The 19,345-nt window shown below is 39.9% G+C and overlaps 1 protein-coding gene across 1 annotated transcript in view; it reads left to right on the forward strand.

The window, feature by feature from the left end:
• Positions 16,135 to 19,345, forward strand: part of LOC109836857 — a 7,913-nt gene continuing 4,702 nt past the window's right edge. Inside the window, 2 exon segments of the mRNA XM_020404890.1 lie at positions 16,135 to 17,712; positions 19,188 to 19,200. Of these exon segments, the coding sequence (XP_020260479.1) occupies positions 16,763 to 17,712; positions 19,188 to 19,200 (963 nt within the window). The 5' untranslated portion in view covers positions 16,135 to 16,762.

The following is a 19,345-nucleotide window of genomic DNA, read 5'->3' on the forward strand; positions in this document are numbered from 1 at the left end:
TGGCATAAATTGTCCCATATCATCTATTATGTGTGATAATTCTAGTGCAATTAATTTATCTAAAAATCCTATTCAACACTCACGTACAAAACACATTGATATTAGACATCATTTTTTACGTGATCATGTTCTTAAAGGTGACATATCATTAGAGTTTATACCTACAGATAAACAAATTGCAGATATATTAACAAAACCACTAAAAGAAGAAGTTTATGTTAAATTAAGAAGGGAATTAGGTATATGTTCAATTGAAGATTTAAATTAATTTTTAAAACAAAAATACATAAATTTAAACCTTAAGTAGTCGATTAATCTAACTTATAGTCGACTACATGCACAATTCTTACAAACTATTTTTCTGAAAAATCAGATTATAGTCGACTACTTACCTTTATAGTCGACTACTCAATGTAAAATCTTAAAAATACTCTCTGTTGATTACAGTGTAGTCGACTAATTCACATATTGGTCGACTACTCAGAGTTAAAAACTAAAACTTAACCTTCTATCTTTTACAGTATAGTCGACTATTTTGACTATTAGTCGACTACTAATTCTGAACCTTTAGTTTATTAAAAAAAGTGGATTTTTTATGTTTTAAACCCAATATCCAATAACCCTACCCGTTTTACTTTAGTAAAAATCATCTAAACCATTCATTTTTAACTGCACCAATCCTAACCATTCATCTAAAATTTAATCTTGACCCTACATTCTATTTACCATCTAATCTAAACCTTACATTATTAAAAGATAAATTAAAAAGCAAAAATAACCCACTAACTCTACCCAAAACCGAAAACCCATCTTCCCCATCTTCTTCTCTTCAGTTTCACCGATTCCAGGTTAGGGCTTTTCTTGTTTCTAAAATTTCCTCATCAATTTCTTTATTTGTCTTTCAATCTTGTCAAGCTATCAGGCTCATTAGTCGACTAATCCAGGCTATAGTCGGCTATTCTAGGGTTTCTACTGTTTGGGGTATACTTCTAAACTTGATCTTTCATTCTCTTGTTATTTATCTAGTTCATCATGTTTAGATCTAAGAAAGCTAAGCAAACTCACAGTTCTCTCAATGATGAAATCATTGTTTATTTAAGAAGTCCTGAATTATTGGAAGAATTTAACAGACTTTCAACTTTAGAAATTCTTACAGGACGATTTGTGAAGTTCGATGATTTCATCCCATGGAACTTTAGTTCTTATTTTGAAAATGTGGGCTTGCTTGAGTTATTTTCTGCTGAAAATAAGAAACCATCATACCCATTTCTTGTGCAACTGTTCTATACCAATATAGAACGTGTGGGTACAATTGGTGGTTCTGAAAAAATTAAAACCCTTGTTAAAGGAATGGAGATTGAATTAACTACTAAAACAATTGGTAAAATATTCAACATTCCTTATCAAGGAGTTTCTCTTAGCTCTGTTAGGATGAATGATTCAGACTTGCTATCCAATCACATATTTCTTCCAGGACATGGAAAACCTTTGAACAATTCAAACAAACTTCGTCCATTTCCTAGGTTCATTGCTCGTATCCTAGCCTATAACTTATTTCCAAAAACTGGAAGTTTTCATTTCATTTCCCTAGAATTAGCAAAAGCTATATATGCTATTATGGGAAATATTCAAGTTAATTGGGCTGAGGTTTATTTTGATAATTTTCTGACCATTCCTAGAGGATTTCTTCCTTATGGTGCATTCCTGACTAAGATCTTTGATAAATTCCATGTTGATCTCAAATCTGAAAAATCTGTTGTCCGTTCAATTGAATTTTTTGATTCAAATGCCCTAACTAGGATGAAATTGACAAATTTTGAAATCCAAGATCACAATCCTCAAAATGAACCTGTTCAAAATGAACCTGAACTTCAACAAGAAGATATTCCACAAACCTCAACTCAAGCTGGAGCCTCTTCAAGTCAACCTCCACCATTTCCTACTGAACCTTCATGTTTTTCAGACGTGCAATACAATACTTTGAGTGCACGTATCCTAGAACTGGAAACAGGTCAACGAGCTATATATGCACAAAACAGATATATCATCAGCAATCAAGAAGACCTAATCAAAAAGTTTGAAGACTTGGACTCAAAGCTTAATTCATATTTTCAAGGCCAACAACCTCCTCCAGCACCTTAGAATTTGTTTCTGTTTTTTGGTCAAAACAATTATGTTCTTATGTTTAAAACTATGTGGTTGTTATTATGTTTAAAACTATGTGGTTATGTTGCTTTTATGTCAAGTTTGCTACAATATAACTGTGTGTTAAGCCTGCTATTATGAAAAGTTTGCTATTATATGTGTTAAGTTTGCTACTATTTTGTTCGTTAATATAACTGCTATATATTTTAAACAGATAATGGTGATGAACATTATGGAACTTGTGGTCTTTATGGCAAGTCTTTGCCTACCAATATGGATGGGTGAAGTTATGGACTATGTTCATAACCTTGATGATTTGTTTGAAGTGTTAACTCATGTTGACGAAATTATGTTATGTTTAGGTTCTTCTTCTTTTTGTTGATAACAAAGGGGGAGAAATAGTTAAGTTTTATATTTTTTATTATGAATGTTAAAAACTTTGCATATATGCAGGGGGAGTAAGTATTACATGTTTTAAAATTTAATATGATGCATAAATTATTTGTTATCATCAAAAAGGGGGAGAATGTTGAATATCATTTCTCCATGATAATGTTTTGATGATAACAATTTATATTTTGTGTGCACTAACTTTCATATGCAGATTTCAATATCAGAATATGTACAAGTGCAAGTGAATATCAAGGCATTTTGAAGTGAAGAAAATGAAGAACAAAAGATAATGTATTTGAATTTTTCTTTGCTTAGAATATTTGTACAAGCCTTGATCACACACACGCACACACACACATTTTTAGAATACACTAACACAGGCTTAGTGTGTTGGTTAACTATAGAAATCCCCTATGTTAACCATTAGAATAATAGTTAAAACTTAATTATAAAAACTCATTATTTCTGAATTTTTGATCTTAATAGTCGACTAATTAGGATAGTAGTCGATTACTCATGTATATAACTCAAATACAAGTTTCTGTCTTTTTACAGTATAGTCGACTAATAGAGATTATAGTCGACTACTGAGATGTTTGACAGAAACATAAGTTTCTGTCTTTTTACAGTGTAGTCGACTAATGACTACAGTAGTCGACTACTGAAGAAAAATATAAATTTTCAAGTTTCTGTCTGAACTCAGTGTAGTCGACTAATTATCATTATAGTCGACTACTGAGAACATTTTCCGAAAACACAGAGTCTGTCTGAACTCAGTGTAGTCGACTAATGACTACAGTAGTCGACTACAAGAGACAGTTTTTCAGTTTTCAGAATTTGAATATCTGACAGTTTTTGGCCGTTTTTAAACGTTTTCAAACTTTAAAAACTTGTCTTTTCAAGGGGTATATATAGGTTATTTGTTCAGAAAAATTGGAGATATATACATACCCATAAGCTTTGATTCTTGAGCAATTTTCCAAGTGAAAAACATTCTGATTTTCTGAAAAAGAAGAGTTTCTGAAATTGCCTATATACTTTCATCAAAAACAAATCAATTAGGCAATTTTACAGAGATTAAAAGAATCCTAAGCCACTGCTGCACATTATTACACATTCAAGGCTTATAGGATCATTGTGTTCTTCTTCAACAAGTTTTCTCTCGGTTGTGAGAGGGTTAGTCTCTTGGGTTAGAGATTGGTGTTCAAATTGACAAGGAGTTTGTCAATTGGTGTTGCAATTTGCAGGAACTTGCAAATTGGTCAGGTTTGCATTTGATTTTGTAAGTTTATTCAAAATCATAGTGAAAACTCTCAAGCGGGATTTGCTTGGGGACTGAATGTACACCAGTTTGGTGGAACCAGTATAAAATCCTTGTGTTTGTGTTTGCAAATTTCTGAGATTGCCATTTTTTCTTTGCAATTTATTATCTACTTTGCAATAATTTTAAAAGAACACTATTCACCCCCCTCCCCCCCCCCCCCCTCTAGTGTTCAAGTGTATCTATTTCAGATCCTACAGGGTGGAGGGGTTACAAGGGTTGAAGAAGTTGAAGGATTGGGGAGGACGGCTGCGACGTAAGGGTCGAGGGAAATATTATTTTAACCGCTTATCGTAAATTAAGAACACGCGAATATATGATGTGACCTGTAGGGGTGGTAGGACATGTCTTGAAAAGCAGCGAATAATTAAATGATGTAACAAATAGAACTAGCACTTACTCGAATAGAACTTGCCTGGAGTTAGAACTGGTTATATACAAGCTAGAACTAGCATTGTAGCACGTTAGAACTAACATCGCAACTATTAGAGGAGCTCTCACTAGCACTAATGCTCTAAACAGATTAGAACTAACACGCCACAGATTCGAACTGACGCTGGAGGGGCTAGGACTAACACACAATTAGTTAGAACTAACATCGAAGCTGTTAGAGGCGATCTCACTATAACTAACACTCTAAACAGATTAGAACTGACACGCCACAGATTAGAACTGATGCTGGAGGGTTGGGGACTAACACGCCACAGATTAGAACTAACATTGAAGCTATTAGAGGTGCTGTCACTAGCACTCACACTCTAACCAGATTAGAACTAACACGTCACAGATTAGAACTGACGCTGGAGGGTTAGGGACTAACACGCAGTTAGTTAGAACAAACATCGAAGCTTTTAAAGGCGATCTCACTAGAACTAACGCTCTAATCTGATTAGAACTGACACGCTATAGATTAGAACTGACGTTGGAGGGTTGGGGACTAACAAGCCACAGATTAGAACTAACATCGAAGCTATTAGAGGTGCTCTCACTAGCACTCATGCTCTAAATAGATTAGAACTAACACTTCACAGATTAGAACTGACGCTGGAGGGGCAGGGACCAACACGCCACAGATTAGAACTAACATCGAAGCTATTAAGGCGCTCTCACTAGCACTCAAGCTCTAAACAGATTAGAACTAACACGCCACAGATTAGAACTGACGTTGTAGGGTTGGTGACTAACACGCCACAGATTAGAACTAACATCGAAGCTATTATAGGCACTCTCACTAGCACTCACGCTCTAAACAGATTAGAACTAACACTTTACAGATTAGAACTAATGTTGGAGGGTTGGGGACTAACACGACACAGATTAGAACTAACATCGAAGCTATTAGAGGCGCTCTCACTAGCACTCACGCTCTAAACAGATTAGAACTAACACTTCACAGATTAAAACTGACGCTGGAGGGGCAGGGACCAACACGCCACAAATTAGAACTAACATCAAAGCTATTAAGGCGCTCTCACTAGCACTCAAGCTCTAAACAGATTAGAACTAACACGTCATAGATTAGAACTGACACTGGAGGGTTGGGGACTAACACGCCACAGATTAGAACTAACATCGAAATTATTATAGGCGCTCTCACTAGCACTCACGCTCTAAACAGATTAGAACTAACACTTCACAGATTAGAACTGACGCTGGAGGGTTAGGGACTAACACGACACAGATTAGAACTAACATCGAAGCTATTAGAGGCGCTCTCACTGGCACTCACGCTCTAAACAGATTAGAACTAACACTTCATATATTAGAACTGTCGCTGGAGGGTTGGGGACTAACACGCCACAGATTAGAACTAACATCGAAGCTATTAGAGGCACTCTCACTAGCAATCACGCTCTAAACAGATTAGAACTAACATGCCACAGATTAGAACTGACGCTGGAGGGGCTAGGACTAACACGCCACAGATTTGAATTCTTTACTAGAACTAACACTTTAAATAAATAAGAACTAACACACCATCAGTTATAATAATATATAAGAATAAAAATATCACTGCATTTGTGTTCCAATTCTTAACAAACTCTTTTCCGGTTAAGCAATATTTAACAAGAACTAACTGGGCTGCGGGACGCAATACGCAATGATATTCATCTTCATTTGTTGTTATCCTCGCTGTAGTGGAATCGGTCTAAGAAACCCTTTTCACCATCAATCGCCTTCCTTTTTGAAGGTCCTGCCTTACTGCGCTTTGAGGAAGGAGAGCTAGATTCCGCTGAGGCACTGTGCGAGCCGGCGGAGTTTAAAGGGAGAGGAGCAGTCGCGGGGGGGAGCACCCTCGGAAAATTCCCTCCGCATTGAACTTGCGTGATGACGTATCCTTCCTTTATGTTATCATCTACCGGAGAGATGTAACGGAACCCAAGTCTCTTAGGGATTTTAGATAAATCCCTAACCCTGAGAAGAACTTTGCAGTCTTTGAAGTTAGAATTTGTTATGACGTCCCTGGAGCACATGACATGTTCACCGATACCAATGAGCGGAGATTGTAGAAATTCAAAATTCCAGAGGTGGTATGGGAGATTGAATAGGTGAATCCATACTAGAAAGGGTTGGGGCAACGTTGCTAGCCTCAGATCCTCACTCCAATGGCGGAATCTGCCCTTAAATGTACCCATATCTATCAGTCCTAGTTCAATAGCTTGATCTAGAATTGGATCAGATGGAAACTGCACCATGAAGCTGTTCCCTACCGCCTCCTTGATTTTATGGGGCCATGTCCTAAGATTGAAGCGGTAGGCCATCATCTCTCGGAGCTCCTGCACGGATGGACGACCTCTATCAAGATTGAAGATGGAGTAAGAAGAAAGATGTCGGATCCTGTTGGAGGTGTTGGCCGGGACGGTAAGCATCCTCGGAGGGGCACGAGTGGTAATTCCATGATGATAGCCTCGAGAGCTATGCCATGTCCCATGGCAGTATACACAAGAAAGATCCTTAGCCATTTGTGAGGGCTCACGACGGAAATTGATGACGCTGGGTTTCGGTTTTTTAGTAGGGGATGGGGTTTAGAGAGGGTCCTTCACTAGGGGCAGAAGAAGAATAGTGGTGCCGTGAATATCCCTTGAAGATCGTAATTAATTATTTACGTTAATGGACCTCCTTACCTGACTTTGGAACACGCGAATATAAGATGTGATCTGTTTAGTGTGATGGGACACTTCTTCGAATAACCAAAAAGCAGGAGGAACTATTGGCGCTAATAGAAAGTCCTTTCCTGGAAGAACGCGAATAGAGTACAAGATACAAATTAAACAAATAAAAAATTAATAGCTATTTAGAGCGTTAGTTCAAGTGAGATCGCCTCAAATAACTTCGATGTTAGTTCTATCGTGCTGTGTGTAAGTCCTAGCCCCTCCAGCGTCAGTTCCGGGCGTTGGTGTGTTAGTTCTAATCTGTTTAGAGCGTTAGTTCAAGTAAGATCGCCTCTAACAGCTTTGATGTTAGTTCTATCGTGTTGCGTGTAAGTCCTAGCCCCTCCAGCGTCAGTTCTGGGAGTTGACGTGTTAGTTCTAATCTGTTTAGAGCACTATTTCCAGTGAGATCGCCTCTAACAGCTTCGATGTTAGTTCTATCATGATGCGTGTAAGTCCAAGCCCTTCCAGTGTTAGTTTTGGGCGTTGGCGTGTTACTTCTAATCTATTAAGAGCGTTAGTTCAAGTGAGATTGTATCTAACAGCTTCGATGTTAGTTCTATCGTGCTGCGTGTAAGTCCTAGCCCCTCCAGTGTCAGTTCTGGGTGTTGGCGTGTTAGTTCTAATCTGTTTAGAGCATCAGTTCAAGTGAGATTGCATCTAACAGCTTCGATGTTAGTTCTATCGTGCTGCGTGTAAGTCCTAGCCCCTCCAGCGTCAGTTCTGGGAATTGACGTGTTAGATCTAATACGTTTAGAGCATTATTTCTAGTGAGATCGGCTCTAACAGCTTCGATGTTAGTTCTATCGTAATGCGTGTAAGTCCTAGCCCCTCCAGCGTTAGTTTTGGGCGTTGGCGTGTTAGTTCTAATCTATTAAGAGCAATAGTTCAAGTGAGATAGCATCAAACAGCTTCGATGTTAGTTCTATCGTGCTGCGTGTAAGTCCTAGCCCCTCCAGTGTCAGTTCTGGGCGTTGGCGTGTTAGTTCTAATCTGTTTAGAGAATCAGTTCAAGTGAGATTGCATCTAACAGCTTCGATGTTAGTTCTATCGTGCTGTGTGTAAGTCCTAGCCCCTCCAGCGTCAGTTCTGGGCATCGGCATGTTAGTTCTAATCTGTTTAGAGCGTTATTTCTAGTGAGATCGCCTCTAACAGCTTCGATGTTAGTTCTATCGTGCTGCGTGTAAGTCCTAGCCCCTCTAGCGTCAGTTCTGAGAATTGGCGTGTTAGTTCTAATCTGTTTAGAGCGTTAGTTCAAGTGAGATCGCCTCTAACAGCTTCAATGTTAGTTCTATCGTGCTACGTGTTATTCGTAGCCCCTCCAACTTCAGTTCTGAGCGTTGGCGTGTTAGTTATAATCTGTGTAGAGTGTTATTTCTGGTGAGATCGCCTCTAACAACTTTGATGTTAGTTCTATCGTGCTGCGTGTATGTCCTAGCCCCTCCAGCGTCAGTTCTAGACGTTGGCGTGTTAGTTCTCATCTGTTTAGAGCGTTATTTCTAGTGAGATCGCCTCTAACTGCTTCGATGTTAGTTCTATCGTGCTGCGTATAAGTCCTAGCCCCTCCAGCGTCAGTTCTGGGTGTTGGCGTGTTAGTTCTAATCTGTTTAGAGTGTTAGTTCAAGTGAGATAGCCTCTAACAGCTTCGATGTTAGTTCTATCGTGCTGCGTGTAAGTCCTAGCCCCTCCAGGGTCAGTTCTGGGCGTAGGCATGTTAGTTCTAATGTGTTTAGAGTGTTAGTTCAAGTGAGATCTCCTCTAACAGCTTCGATGTTAGTTCTACCGTGCTGCGTATAAGTCCTAGCCCCTCCAGCGTCAGTTCTGGGAGTTGGCGTGTTAGTTCTAATCTGTTTAGAGCGTTATTTCTAGTGAGATCGCCTCTAACAGCTTCGATGTTAGTTCTATCATGCTGCGTGTTAGTCCTAGCCCCTCCAGCGTCAGTTCTGGGCATTGGCGTGTTAGTTCTAATCTGTTTAGAGTGTTAGTTCAAGTGAGATAGCCTCTAACAGCTTCGATGTTATTGGCGTGTTAGTTCTAATCTGTTTAGAGTGTTAGTTCAAGTGAGATAGCCTCTAACAGCTTCGATGTTAGTTCTATCGTGCTGCGTGTAAGTCCTAGGTGTTAGTTCAAGTGAGATAGCCTCTAACAGCTTCGATGTTAGTTCTATCGTGCTGCGTGTAAGTCCTATCCCCTCCAGCGTCAGTTCTGGGCGTAGGCGTGTTAGTTCTAATCAGTTTAGTGCGTTAGTTCAAGTGAGATCGCCTCTAACAGCTTCGATGTTAGATCTATCATGCTGCGTGTAAGTCCTAGCCCTCCAACGGCAGTTCTAGGAGTTGGCGTATTAGTTCTAATCTGTTTAGAGCATTATTTCTAGTGAGATCGCCTCTAACAGCTTCGATGTTAGTTCTATCGTGTTGCGTGTAAGTCCTAGCCCCTCCTGCGTCAGTTTTGGACGTTGGCGTGTTAGTTCTAATCTAATAAAGAGCGTTAGTTCAAGTGAGATTGCATCTCACAGCTTCGATGTTAGTTCTATCATGCTGCGTATAAGTCCTAGCCCCTCCAGTGTCAGTTCTGGGTGTTGGTGTGTTAGTTCTAATCTGTTTAGAGCATTAGTTCAAGTGAGATTGCATCTAAAAGCTTCGATGTTAGTTCTATCGTGCTGCGTGTAAGTCCTAGCCCCTCCAGCGTCAGTTCTAGGCGTTGGTGTGTTAGTTCTAATCTGTTTAGAGCGTTATTTCTAGTGAGATCGCCTCTAACAGCTTCAATGTTAGTTCTATCGTGCTGCGTTTAAGTCCTAGCCCCTCTAGCGTCAGTTCTGAAAGTTGGCGTGTTAGTTCTAATCTGTTTAGAGCGTTAGTTCAAGTGAGATCGCCTCTAACAGCTTCGATGTTAGTTCTATCGTGCTGCGTGTATGTCCTAGCCCCTCCAGCGTCAGTTCTGGACATTGGCGTGTTAGTTCTCATCTGTTTAGAGCGTTATTTCTAGTGAGATCGCCTCTAACAGCTTCGATGTTAGTTCTATCGTGCTGCGTGTAAGTCCTAGCCCCTCCAGCGTCAGTTTTGGGCGTTGGCGTATTAGTTTTAATCTGTTTAGAGTGTTAGTTCAAGTGAGATCACCTCTAACAGCTTCGATGTTAGTTCTATCGTGCTGCGTGTAAGTCCTAGCCCCTCCAGCGTCAGTTCTGGGAGTTTGCGTGTTAGTTCTAATCTGTTTAGAGCGTTAGTTCAAGTGAGATCGTCTCTAACAGCTTTGAAGTTAGTTCTATCGTGCTACGTGTTAGTCCTAGCCCCTCCAGCTTCAGTTCTAAGCGTTGGCGTGTTAGTTCTAATCTATTTAGAGCGTTATTTCTAGTGAGATCGCCTCTAACAGCTTTGATGTTAGTTCTATCATGCTGCGTGTATGTCCTAGCCCTTCCAGCATCAGTTCTGGACGTTGGCGTGTTAGTTCTCAACTATTTAGAGCGTTATTTCTAGTGAGATCGCCTCTAACAGCTTCGATGTTAGTTCTACCGTGCTGCGTATAAGTCCTAGCCCCTCCAGCGTCAGTTCTGGGCGTTGGCGTGTTAGTTCTAATCTGTTTAGAGCGTTAGTTCAAGTGAGATCGCCTCTAACAGCTTTGATGTTAGTTCTATCGTGCTGCGTGTAAGTCCTAGCCCCTCCAGCGTCAGTTCTGGGCGTAGGCGTGTTAGTTCTAATCTGTTTAGAGCGTTAGTTCAAGTGAGATCACCTCTAACAACTTCGATGTTAGTTCTATCGTGCTGCGTGTAAGTCCTAGCCCCTCCAACGTCAGTTCTGGGAGTTGGCGTGTTAGTTCTAATCTGTTTAGATCGTTATTTCTAGTGAGATCGCCTCTAACAGCTTCGATGTTAGTTCTATCATGCGGCGTGTTAGTCCTATCCCCTCCAGCGTCAGTTCTGGGCGTTAGCGTGTTAGTTCTAATCTGTTTAGACCATTAGTTCAAGTGAGATCGCCTCTAACAGCTTCGATGTTAGATCTATCGTGCTGCGTGTAAGTCCTAGCCCTCCAACGACAGTTCTACGAGTTGGCGTATTAGTTCTAATTTGTTTAGAGCGTTATTTCTAGTGAGATCGCCTCTAACAGCTTCGATGTTAGTTCTATCGTACTGCGTGTAAGTCCTAGCCCCTCCTGCGTCAGTTTTAGGTGTTGGTGTGTTAGTTCTAATCTGTTTAAAGCGTTAGTTCAAGTGAGGTCACCTCTAATAGCTTCGATGTTAGCTCTATCGTGCTGCGTGTAAGTCCTTGCCCCTCCTGCGTCAGTTCTGAGAGTTGGCATGTTAGTTCTAATCTGTTTAGAGCGTTAAGTTCTAGTTAAAGCCAAAATAAAGTGGGACTAACACAACATGCCATTATAGCTAAAACGTACACTTTTAGAACCAACATGAAGTTAGAGCCAACAATACATCTGATAACACGCATTTTCAATAAAATATACATGCATTATTGTATTTGTATGAACATATCATTCATCACTGTACATTGCTTCGTCTTTATGTCTTTGTTCATAACCAGCAAGTAATAAGTGTGTGACAAGTCTTGCTCGCATAGCTTCAGGGATATCGTTCGAAGGATTAACCAGCAATGTTGAGCGGCCTTCAATTATTGCTTTTATAAAGAGGTAGACGAACAAACCACAGTCAAAGTTGCAACATAGAAGGCTAAATTAGACATTTTCGTCATATCTAATACTAACATAAATTAACACAATTTAGACATTGGAACTAACCGTCCTCTTTGTTGCTCGCATTTGATGGCTTCATATCTAAATATTCTGCGCACATTTTGCTCAACAAAATCAACATGATGGGCATCAAAGTAGTTTATGATTTTATTAATAGGCTCCATCCAAGCTTCGTGCCCAGCAGAACTGTAATGCTTTACGACCTTATCTTTCAAATCAACTTCAACAATATGCCAATGGTCGTCCCTGACTAAAGGGATCAACGGTGTCTCCATGCGGAATGCGGTATATTTGTCAATATATGTCAAATATAGCTCGTAATTGCTCGGCTCGAAGCCATAGAGTGAGTGCTGCAAACACAGCATGTATGAGTTAGTCCTAACACGCTAAAGAATAGAACTAACATGGTACAGATTAGAACTAACACGGCATAAACTAGAACTGACACGAACTGCGCTAGAACCAACATGACTTATGGTAGGTCTAACTTGACGCCAACTAGAACCAACGTGATTCATGGTATAACTAGCATGGATCCAACAAGAACTAACATGCATTTCAATCAAAACTAACATGGTTAATTTAGAAATAGTATGTTCTTATATGAAAGAACACTGATACGACTCTATAGCCTTTGTCATATGCCTCTTGGTTAAGCGTGTCTAATACTGCTTCTTCCATCTGTAAATGTTATGAAATATTAAAATTCAATTTAAACAAGGCATTTTCAATTATTAAGCATGTATAATCTAACCTTGTCATCAAGCCGGCCACCATGAAGCAAATATAACAACTCTTCTCTGTTAATACTATTGTTGGATGTTACTATAACATTATATCTCCTGAAAATTAGAACTAACATGAATTAGGACTAATATGTGACGAATTAGCATATAAATAGTCAACTGAAACTTACCTGTGAATCTTCTGAGAGCAAAATTTAGTTAGCCTATCGATTTGAGCTTTGTCGAGTCTGGCTGCTACTACAGATGGTATCTTTAAGTTATGTACAAAAGCACCTATGCTATCTATTATACGTATGTTAAACAATGTAGAGTCTGAAATCTCTTTATTCAGATCTCTCAATAGAGCTACCTCATCATCTGTCATTGGCTTCAAACTCAACACATCCCAAGTGGGGATTTAATTACCGGGGTAAAAATGAGTAACTTTGTCAACTAGTTTTACATTTTTAGGACTTTCAAGTATTTCTACTTCATTTTTTTCCTTTTTCTTTCTTTTTCCTTCAGTATATGGGGTCCTTTTCCATTTAGATCTCCTGCTTATCCTTCTTGGCTGTGGGCAACCCTTTGCTTCCACATTGGTCATTAGAACTTCTAGAAGTTTGTCCACATCATGTTTAATATTCACAAGATCCTCTTCCTCCTGTGCTTCCAACACCTCTACAACTTTGCCTAGAATCTGACTGTTATCTGCACCTTTGTTATCTACAATAACCTTTTCATGTTCAACATGATCCTCTTCCCTATCCACATGTTCCTCCTCCATATATACATTATCCTCAGCCTTACTATCTACATTCGCGTCAACCATACTATCTACATTCTTCCCTTCTCTATCAACATGCTCCTCCAACTTATCTGGATTCTCCTTCTCCTTATTTACGATATCCTCCTCCTTATCTACACTCTCAGTAGGATCCTCATCAAAACCTTTGTTATCTACAATAAAATTTTCATGTTTAATATGCTCCTCTTCCTTATCTACATGTTCAACCTCAAGATCTACAATATCCTCAACCTTACTATCTACATTTAGGTCAGCCTTACTATCTACATTCTCCCCTTCTGAAATAACATGCTTATCTTCTATAACATTGTCGTCAGTAGGATGCTTCACATCCTCTTCAACAATCTTATGTACATGTTCTTGCATGGTGGGGTCTTCCATATATACACTGCTTGTTTTGGACTTCTGTTCCTCTTGAGCTACCCGTCGCTTCTTCCTCATTTCATTTGTAATTTTTTGTTTGATATTCGCCTTCAGCACAACCGGGTCTATAACCTCATCATGTCTTCCAAAATTTTCAATTATCCTGTTTAGCCTGTTTATCTCCATCATGAATTCTTTACAATATGTACTCTTGTTCTGCTTAGTAGAACCTAGTAGTCGTTTGAGAAATTTAGCAGAATTTCTCCAAAATGTAAGTTGCTGCTCAATGGGAAGAACATTGATCTCCTCTTCATCGTCGAAAGTAACGTCAATATGCTTTGCCATTATCTGTTATTAATAAGAGATTATAATTTAAAGTAGGATTACACATAATTAGGATATTGTTTGCAGTTGGTGTGAAATGAGTACGACTTAACATAACAGGATACTTACGTAGCCTATTGAGAAGTTCTTAGTAGTTTCCTCCTGGATAGTCTTCCTCTTTGCCTGACGCTTATGATGCACAACTTCACCCCTCTGTACAGCAGGAAGTGCATGAACATGACCTGGAGAAGAGACCTCCACAATAAGGCTATGAACAAAAGTTATTGACGCTGACTTAGAATTTGCCGTAATTATCTCCACCCTCATAGATGGGACTTTTGCATCCTTTGGTGCCCAATTTGTCATTGGAGGTCTGGAACAGTCTACGAGGGCATATTTCTTTATGCCAGTCATCTCGTAGTATCAAAGCTGTAGCAAATATATTTGGCATTTAGAATAATACTAGACTACACCAAAGAGAGTAAACTATGGGTGCAGCTAGAACTAACATAGTAGAACTATGTTAGAACAAACATAAACTATGTTAGAACCATCATGAGCCCAGGTAGAACTAACATGACCTATGTTAGGACTAACATGGGTGCAGCTAGAACTAACATGGTATATCTTAAAACTAACAATGCATAAATTAGAACCCACACGACACAAATTAGATCTAACAAAATCTGCGATAGAACTAACATGGTGTAGATTAGAGCTAACATGGCATAATTAGAACTCACACGACACAAATTAGAACTAGAATGAACCAAGATAAGTAAAATATGGAACTTACAGACAATAGTGTCATGCAACCTGGGACATATGTGACCCCTCGCTTCTCCTTTCCTCCCAAAGCAACTCCAATGCCCCTGATAATTTTATCATAAAAGAACAGGGCCCATGCAACAGAATTGACCCTCTCAATGCTGTCCAGGTACTTGAGTAAGGGTTTAGGGATACCTTCCCCGGCTCTGGGGCTCCATATCATAGAGCATTGGTACAGGATTTGTAGCAGAATAAAATCCTGGATATCCCGCTTTTCTGTAGATTCCACTAGCCTTTCCAGATGCCCTTCGAGGTGTTTACGTTGGGTGGTTTCTGCTTTTTTTAACTTCTTACCCTCTTCAGAAATGAAAAGATTAGCGCAGGAGCCCCAAATAAAATATAGTGCTCAAATATAGAACCACCGTAAGCATCCCTATGCCACTGACAAATCTTCGGGGCAATTCGCTTCATGAATTCCCAATAGGCCCCGATATTGGCGGTTAACCTTAGTGATACGGCCGCACCTGTAAGAGCAACTTTGTCCCTGCAAAAATATTTCGAATTTGTAAGTTTAATAAGACCTATGAACTCATATTAGACCTAACACTAACGGGAATATAATAGAACTAACGTGTACTGTTATAAAACTAACATTGGACTCAATCTAGAACTAACACTGGACTCAAACTAGAACTAACATTGGACTCAAACTAGAACTCATGTGGACTCAGACTAGAACTAACAATACTATGGTAAAACCTAGCAGTGTTTAAGATGAACTGAAATTAGGGAAAATTAGGTCGAGTTCCCAAATACTGGATAACATAGCACTTACTGTTTTTTTTTTGGGGGGGTTCGTTGGTACGACGAGCTAATGCCGTTCTTCTTTTCCGGGCTCACCATTTTATTGCCTGGTTTTGCATTTCCATAAGGGTTACAGTAGCTTCCTCCGCACAGCCAACCACAGATGAACCGTCTTTGCCCATCGACTCGTCTCATTGAACGACCTCGTAGTCGTTAACGGATCCTTCAATGGACGACATTTTTCCGGCGAAAACCCTAGAACTGTTGAAATCCGAACAGAATTTAGAAAGATGAAGAGTTTTTGAGGATCCTAAGCGGTGGAAGAGAGAGAAAGAGAGGGAGGGTACTTGAATAGGGCTGCGGCGCATTAACCGAGTTCAGTTCCATCAGAGGGGCACGATTGTAACTTTTGCTGGGCCTTAACAGAAAAAGGTCTTTTCGGGGCCTCGTCGCAAATACTGTGCGTATTTGGGGCTTATCCACATGGGGAAAAATACAAGGGGTCTCGTCATATGAAGTTTATGTTTTTGGAGCATTGACACATTTTTTTCCTTTTTTTTTCAGACACAGGTATTTTTGTGCACCCGTGATTATGTCCCAGTAGAAACGACTGAATTCCAAATACAGCCGGCTGCCATTTGCTCCCACGAGTAGTGCACGTGCGAAGGCGTCGGAGTTCGTCTCTCCGCGGTCAAAACCTCTGTCCGAACCCGCACCCAAATCTCTCTACTGTTTCCAGCAACTCTCTCTCTCTGAAAAATTCTCCATTAAAATTCTCTCAAAACCCTTCCCCCTTCGATCTCAGAATCCTACGTCATTGCTTCCGTCCCTCTCTTTCTTCAGATTCCGAACTGCCGCTGATCTGCTGACCTCGCAGTTACAGAAGCTGATGCAAGCCCCAGATCGGCGGCTGGCTCGCCATTTCTAGGGTTTGATCTCTTACTTCTTTGGCCATTTCTCGAATCCCGTCTCTTGTGGAAACCGTTACAATCTTCAAGAACCAGTTGGGTCGAGCTCTCTTTTCTGAGTAATTATTGATCCGTTTCTTTTTTTTTCTTTTTTTCTTCTTTTTTCGATATGAAATATAGTTCTTGATTTACCTTTGGTCAGTCTTCTCGAATTGGAAAAAAAAAAGCTCCGCCAATCTTTTCCTGGGCCTGGTAGATTTAGCAGATTTTCTTAACTCCTTTTTTAGTGTCACTAGCATGTTTTGATCTTTCGAGCTGGATTGGAGGAGATTCGATGAGAATTTTAGTGGGATCTTGATGAGCGTGGTACCGTTAAAAGGAATAAAAATGGAGGAAATTAGTGGCAAAGTAGACTTACACGGGAAGTTTTTGAGACCGAACTCAAATCTGTCGCCATTGAGCTTGAAAACCTCACTATCAGGTAAATCAAGCCCTAGGAACTCGCCTGCGTATCGAAGACTGGGTTCGAGTGGGACTCCAAGAAGGAATTTCAGAGGCAGTACAGGGAAATTCGTTTGGATTCGAAATAATCGAGTAGTGTTCTGGTTGATGTTGATACTTATTTGGGCATATATTGGATTCCATGTGCAATCACAATGGGCTCATGGAGATCACAAGACTGAGTTTATTGGTTATAGAAGCTTACGGCGTAGTGTTAAGACAGAAGAGAATGCAATTAAAGGGGCTAATAATACTAATGCCCCGGGAAAAGCACGTTTATCAGTGGAAGGGAAGAAAGGTTTGGACTCAAACTCTGGTATCAATTTGATGAAGAAAGGGAGGAAAGTCCGGAGATTGAGGAGAGGCCCGGTGAAGGTAAAGGAAGTGGTAGGGGAGAATCAAACTAGGTATATGGATGAAGGGATGATACCTAGAAAGAATACTTCATACGGGTTAATTGTTGGGCCATTTAGTCAGACGGAGGATAGCGTTCTTGGTTCGAGCTCGGGGAAAAAGAGTGGAAATTGCAATAGAAAGGCAGAGTTTGCACGCCTTGTTTCGTCAAAGAAATTTGTTTTGGTCTTTCATGAGCTGTCTATGACAGGAGCACCGTTGTCAATGTTGGAATTAGGTGCTGAGATTTTGAGCTGTGATGGGCTTGTGTATGCTATTGTTCTAAGCTGGAAGGGCGGATTGATGGGCGAGCTTAAGAAAAGAGGGATCAAAGTTCTCCGCCATGATAGGGGAAGTGCCGAGTTTCAAGTTTGCCCAAGAAAAGCTGACCACATCATCGAGCAGGATCGGCTGTCTGCTCTTTCCTGGATTCGTAGTATACTGCATATATATATTTGGCAGTGCAGATGCATGTTTCCTTCTGTTGTCAATTTAATCACATTGACTTAGTATTATGGCAACTGCTTGAAAACAATAGTCATGATCTGTAAGCTACCTTGAAGCTATTTGGGTTTTAGCATGTTTCTTGCTTCACGTAATGCAAACATATTTCAACGAAGACCCGAAAATCTCTTAATGATGTATTTTGTTATTTGTAAATTCATGTGCTGCCTTTTAGTTAAATGCAATATTTGAAGGCTACAAAAGTTTTTTTTTTTGTCTTTTGTTTAAATTTGTTTCCCATTCGCCATACTAGGTGGGTAATAACTATATACACTTGAATGCTTTGACTTATCTTACACATACTTGCTATAATTATGACTTACTGGTGTTGTCAGGGGAACTAGTAAGGTAGTCTCTCTAAGGCTGCTTGCTTATTTATGAGCATATGGTGTCCGGACGCTTTAACAGTCTACTGCACACTTTTCCCACCATAGTGCTTGTAACAGATTAACAGATCGCATGGAATTGTGGCGCGGGGCGTTACATTTTTATCTTTTTAGATCCAGGACAATCAGAAAAGATTTTTTAGTCAAAAGCGCATGCTCAATTTTCTTTATTATGCCCTTCTGGCTGAGATGTTTACCAATGAGCAACTGTTGGCAATATAAAATTTCCACCATCCTCAAGGCAATGCTTTAACTGGAAAAGCAGTCTGCATTGTGAACTATGTTTAGTTGGAAATCACAATTTTTGGTGTTACATCGCGGTCATTTTCTTCTTGAGTCCATAAAGAATTTTTTGCGTAGGCTTCAGAACTATTTATCTGTTTGCAGTGTTCGATGGAAGATAATAACGCATGCTTCGCATAAACATTACCGGAAGTTTCTGGTCTTCATACTAATCTATGTCATAACTGACGATCATTATCCAAAATATTTTTGTAGAAACGGCTATTTGGATCATTTTTCCAGCTGGAGTCAAGGTCATATTGTTTGGTGGGATTATGGAGAATAGACGAGAATATTTTGACCGCTCAAGCATTTTTTGTCTGAAGCCGGTGTGAATGATGCTGGCTTCTGTCAGATTCTCAGTCTAAAGGCAGTGGTTACCTTGGTGTGAAGGAATAGAGAGATTGAAATTTTACATACCGCCAGCAGCTAGTGCCTTTATCTGTTGAATGATGAAGCTGGCCTTTATAGGCGCGGCGCTACCGATGCTCCTTAATACTCGGTGCATTAAAGTGGTTGAAAGTGATGCAATGGAAAAGGAGGGGACTCATTAGAAGTGGCTGGTCCGCAAAGAAAATGGGGGATTTAGAGATAGGATGATGATGGCTTGTTATGTCGCATTAAGCAGTATAAAGCCAGGAAATTGGCCAGGCTGTTTGCTTCTTGAAGGGCAGCATTTTTTTAGTTGACTGAGTGCATAATTGTGTTTTTTCTAGAGATGACCTAAAGGTATGAGTTAATGGGAAGAGGATAATTGCCGCTGGAGTTGCTCATCAATGCGATACTAGTGCAACCCAGCCGCGACACTCAGCAGATGGTCTCGAGAAGTAATTCTACAAACGCGTGAATTCCTAAGAAAAAAGAAAGACGAAAC

The sequence above is a fragment of the Asparagus officinalis genome, chromosome 1, assembly GCF_001876935.1.
Source record: "Asparagus officinalis chromosome 1, Aspof.V1, whole genome shotgun sequence".
In the NCBI taxonomy this organism is placed as follows: domain Eukaryota; kingdom Viridiplantae; phylum Streptophyta; class Magnoliopsida; order Asparagales; family Asparagaceae; genus Asparagus; species Asparagus officinalis.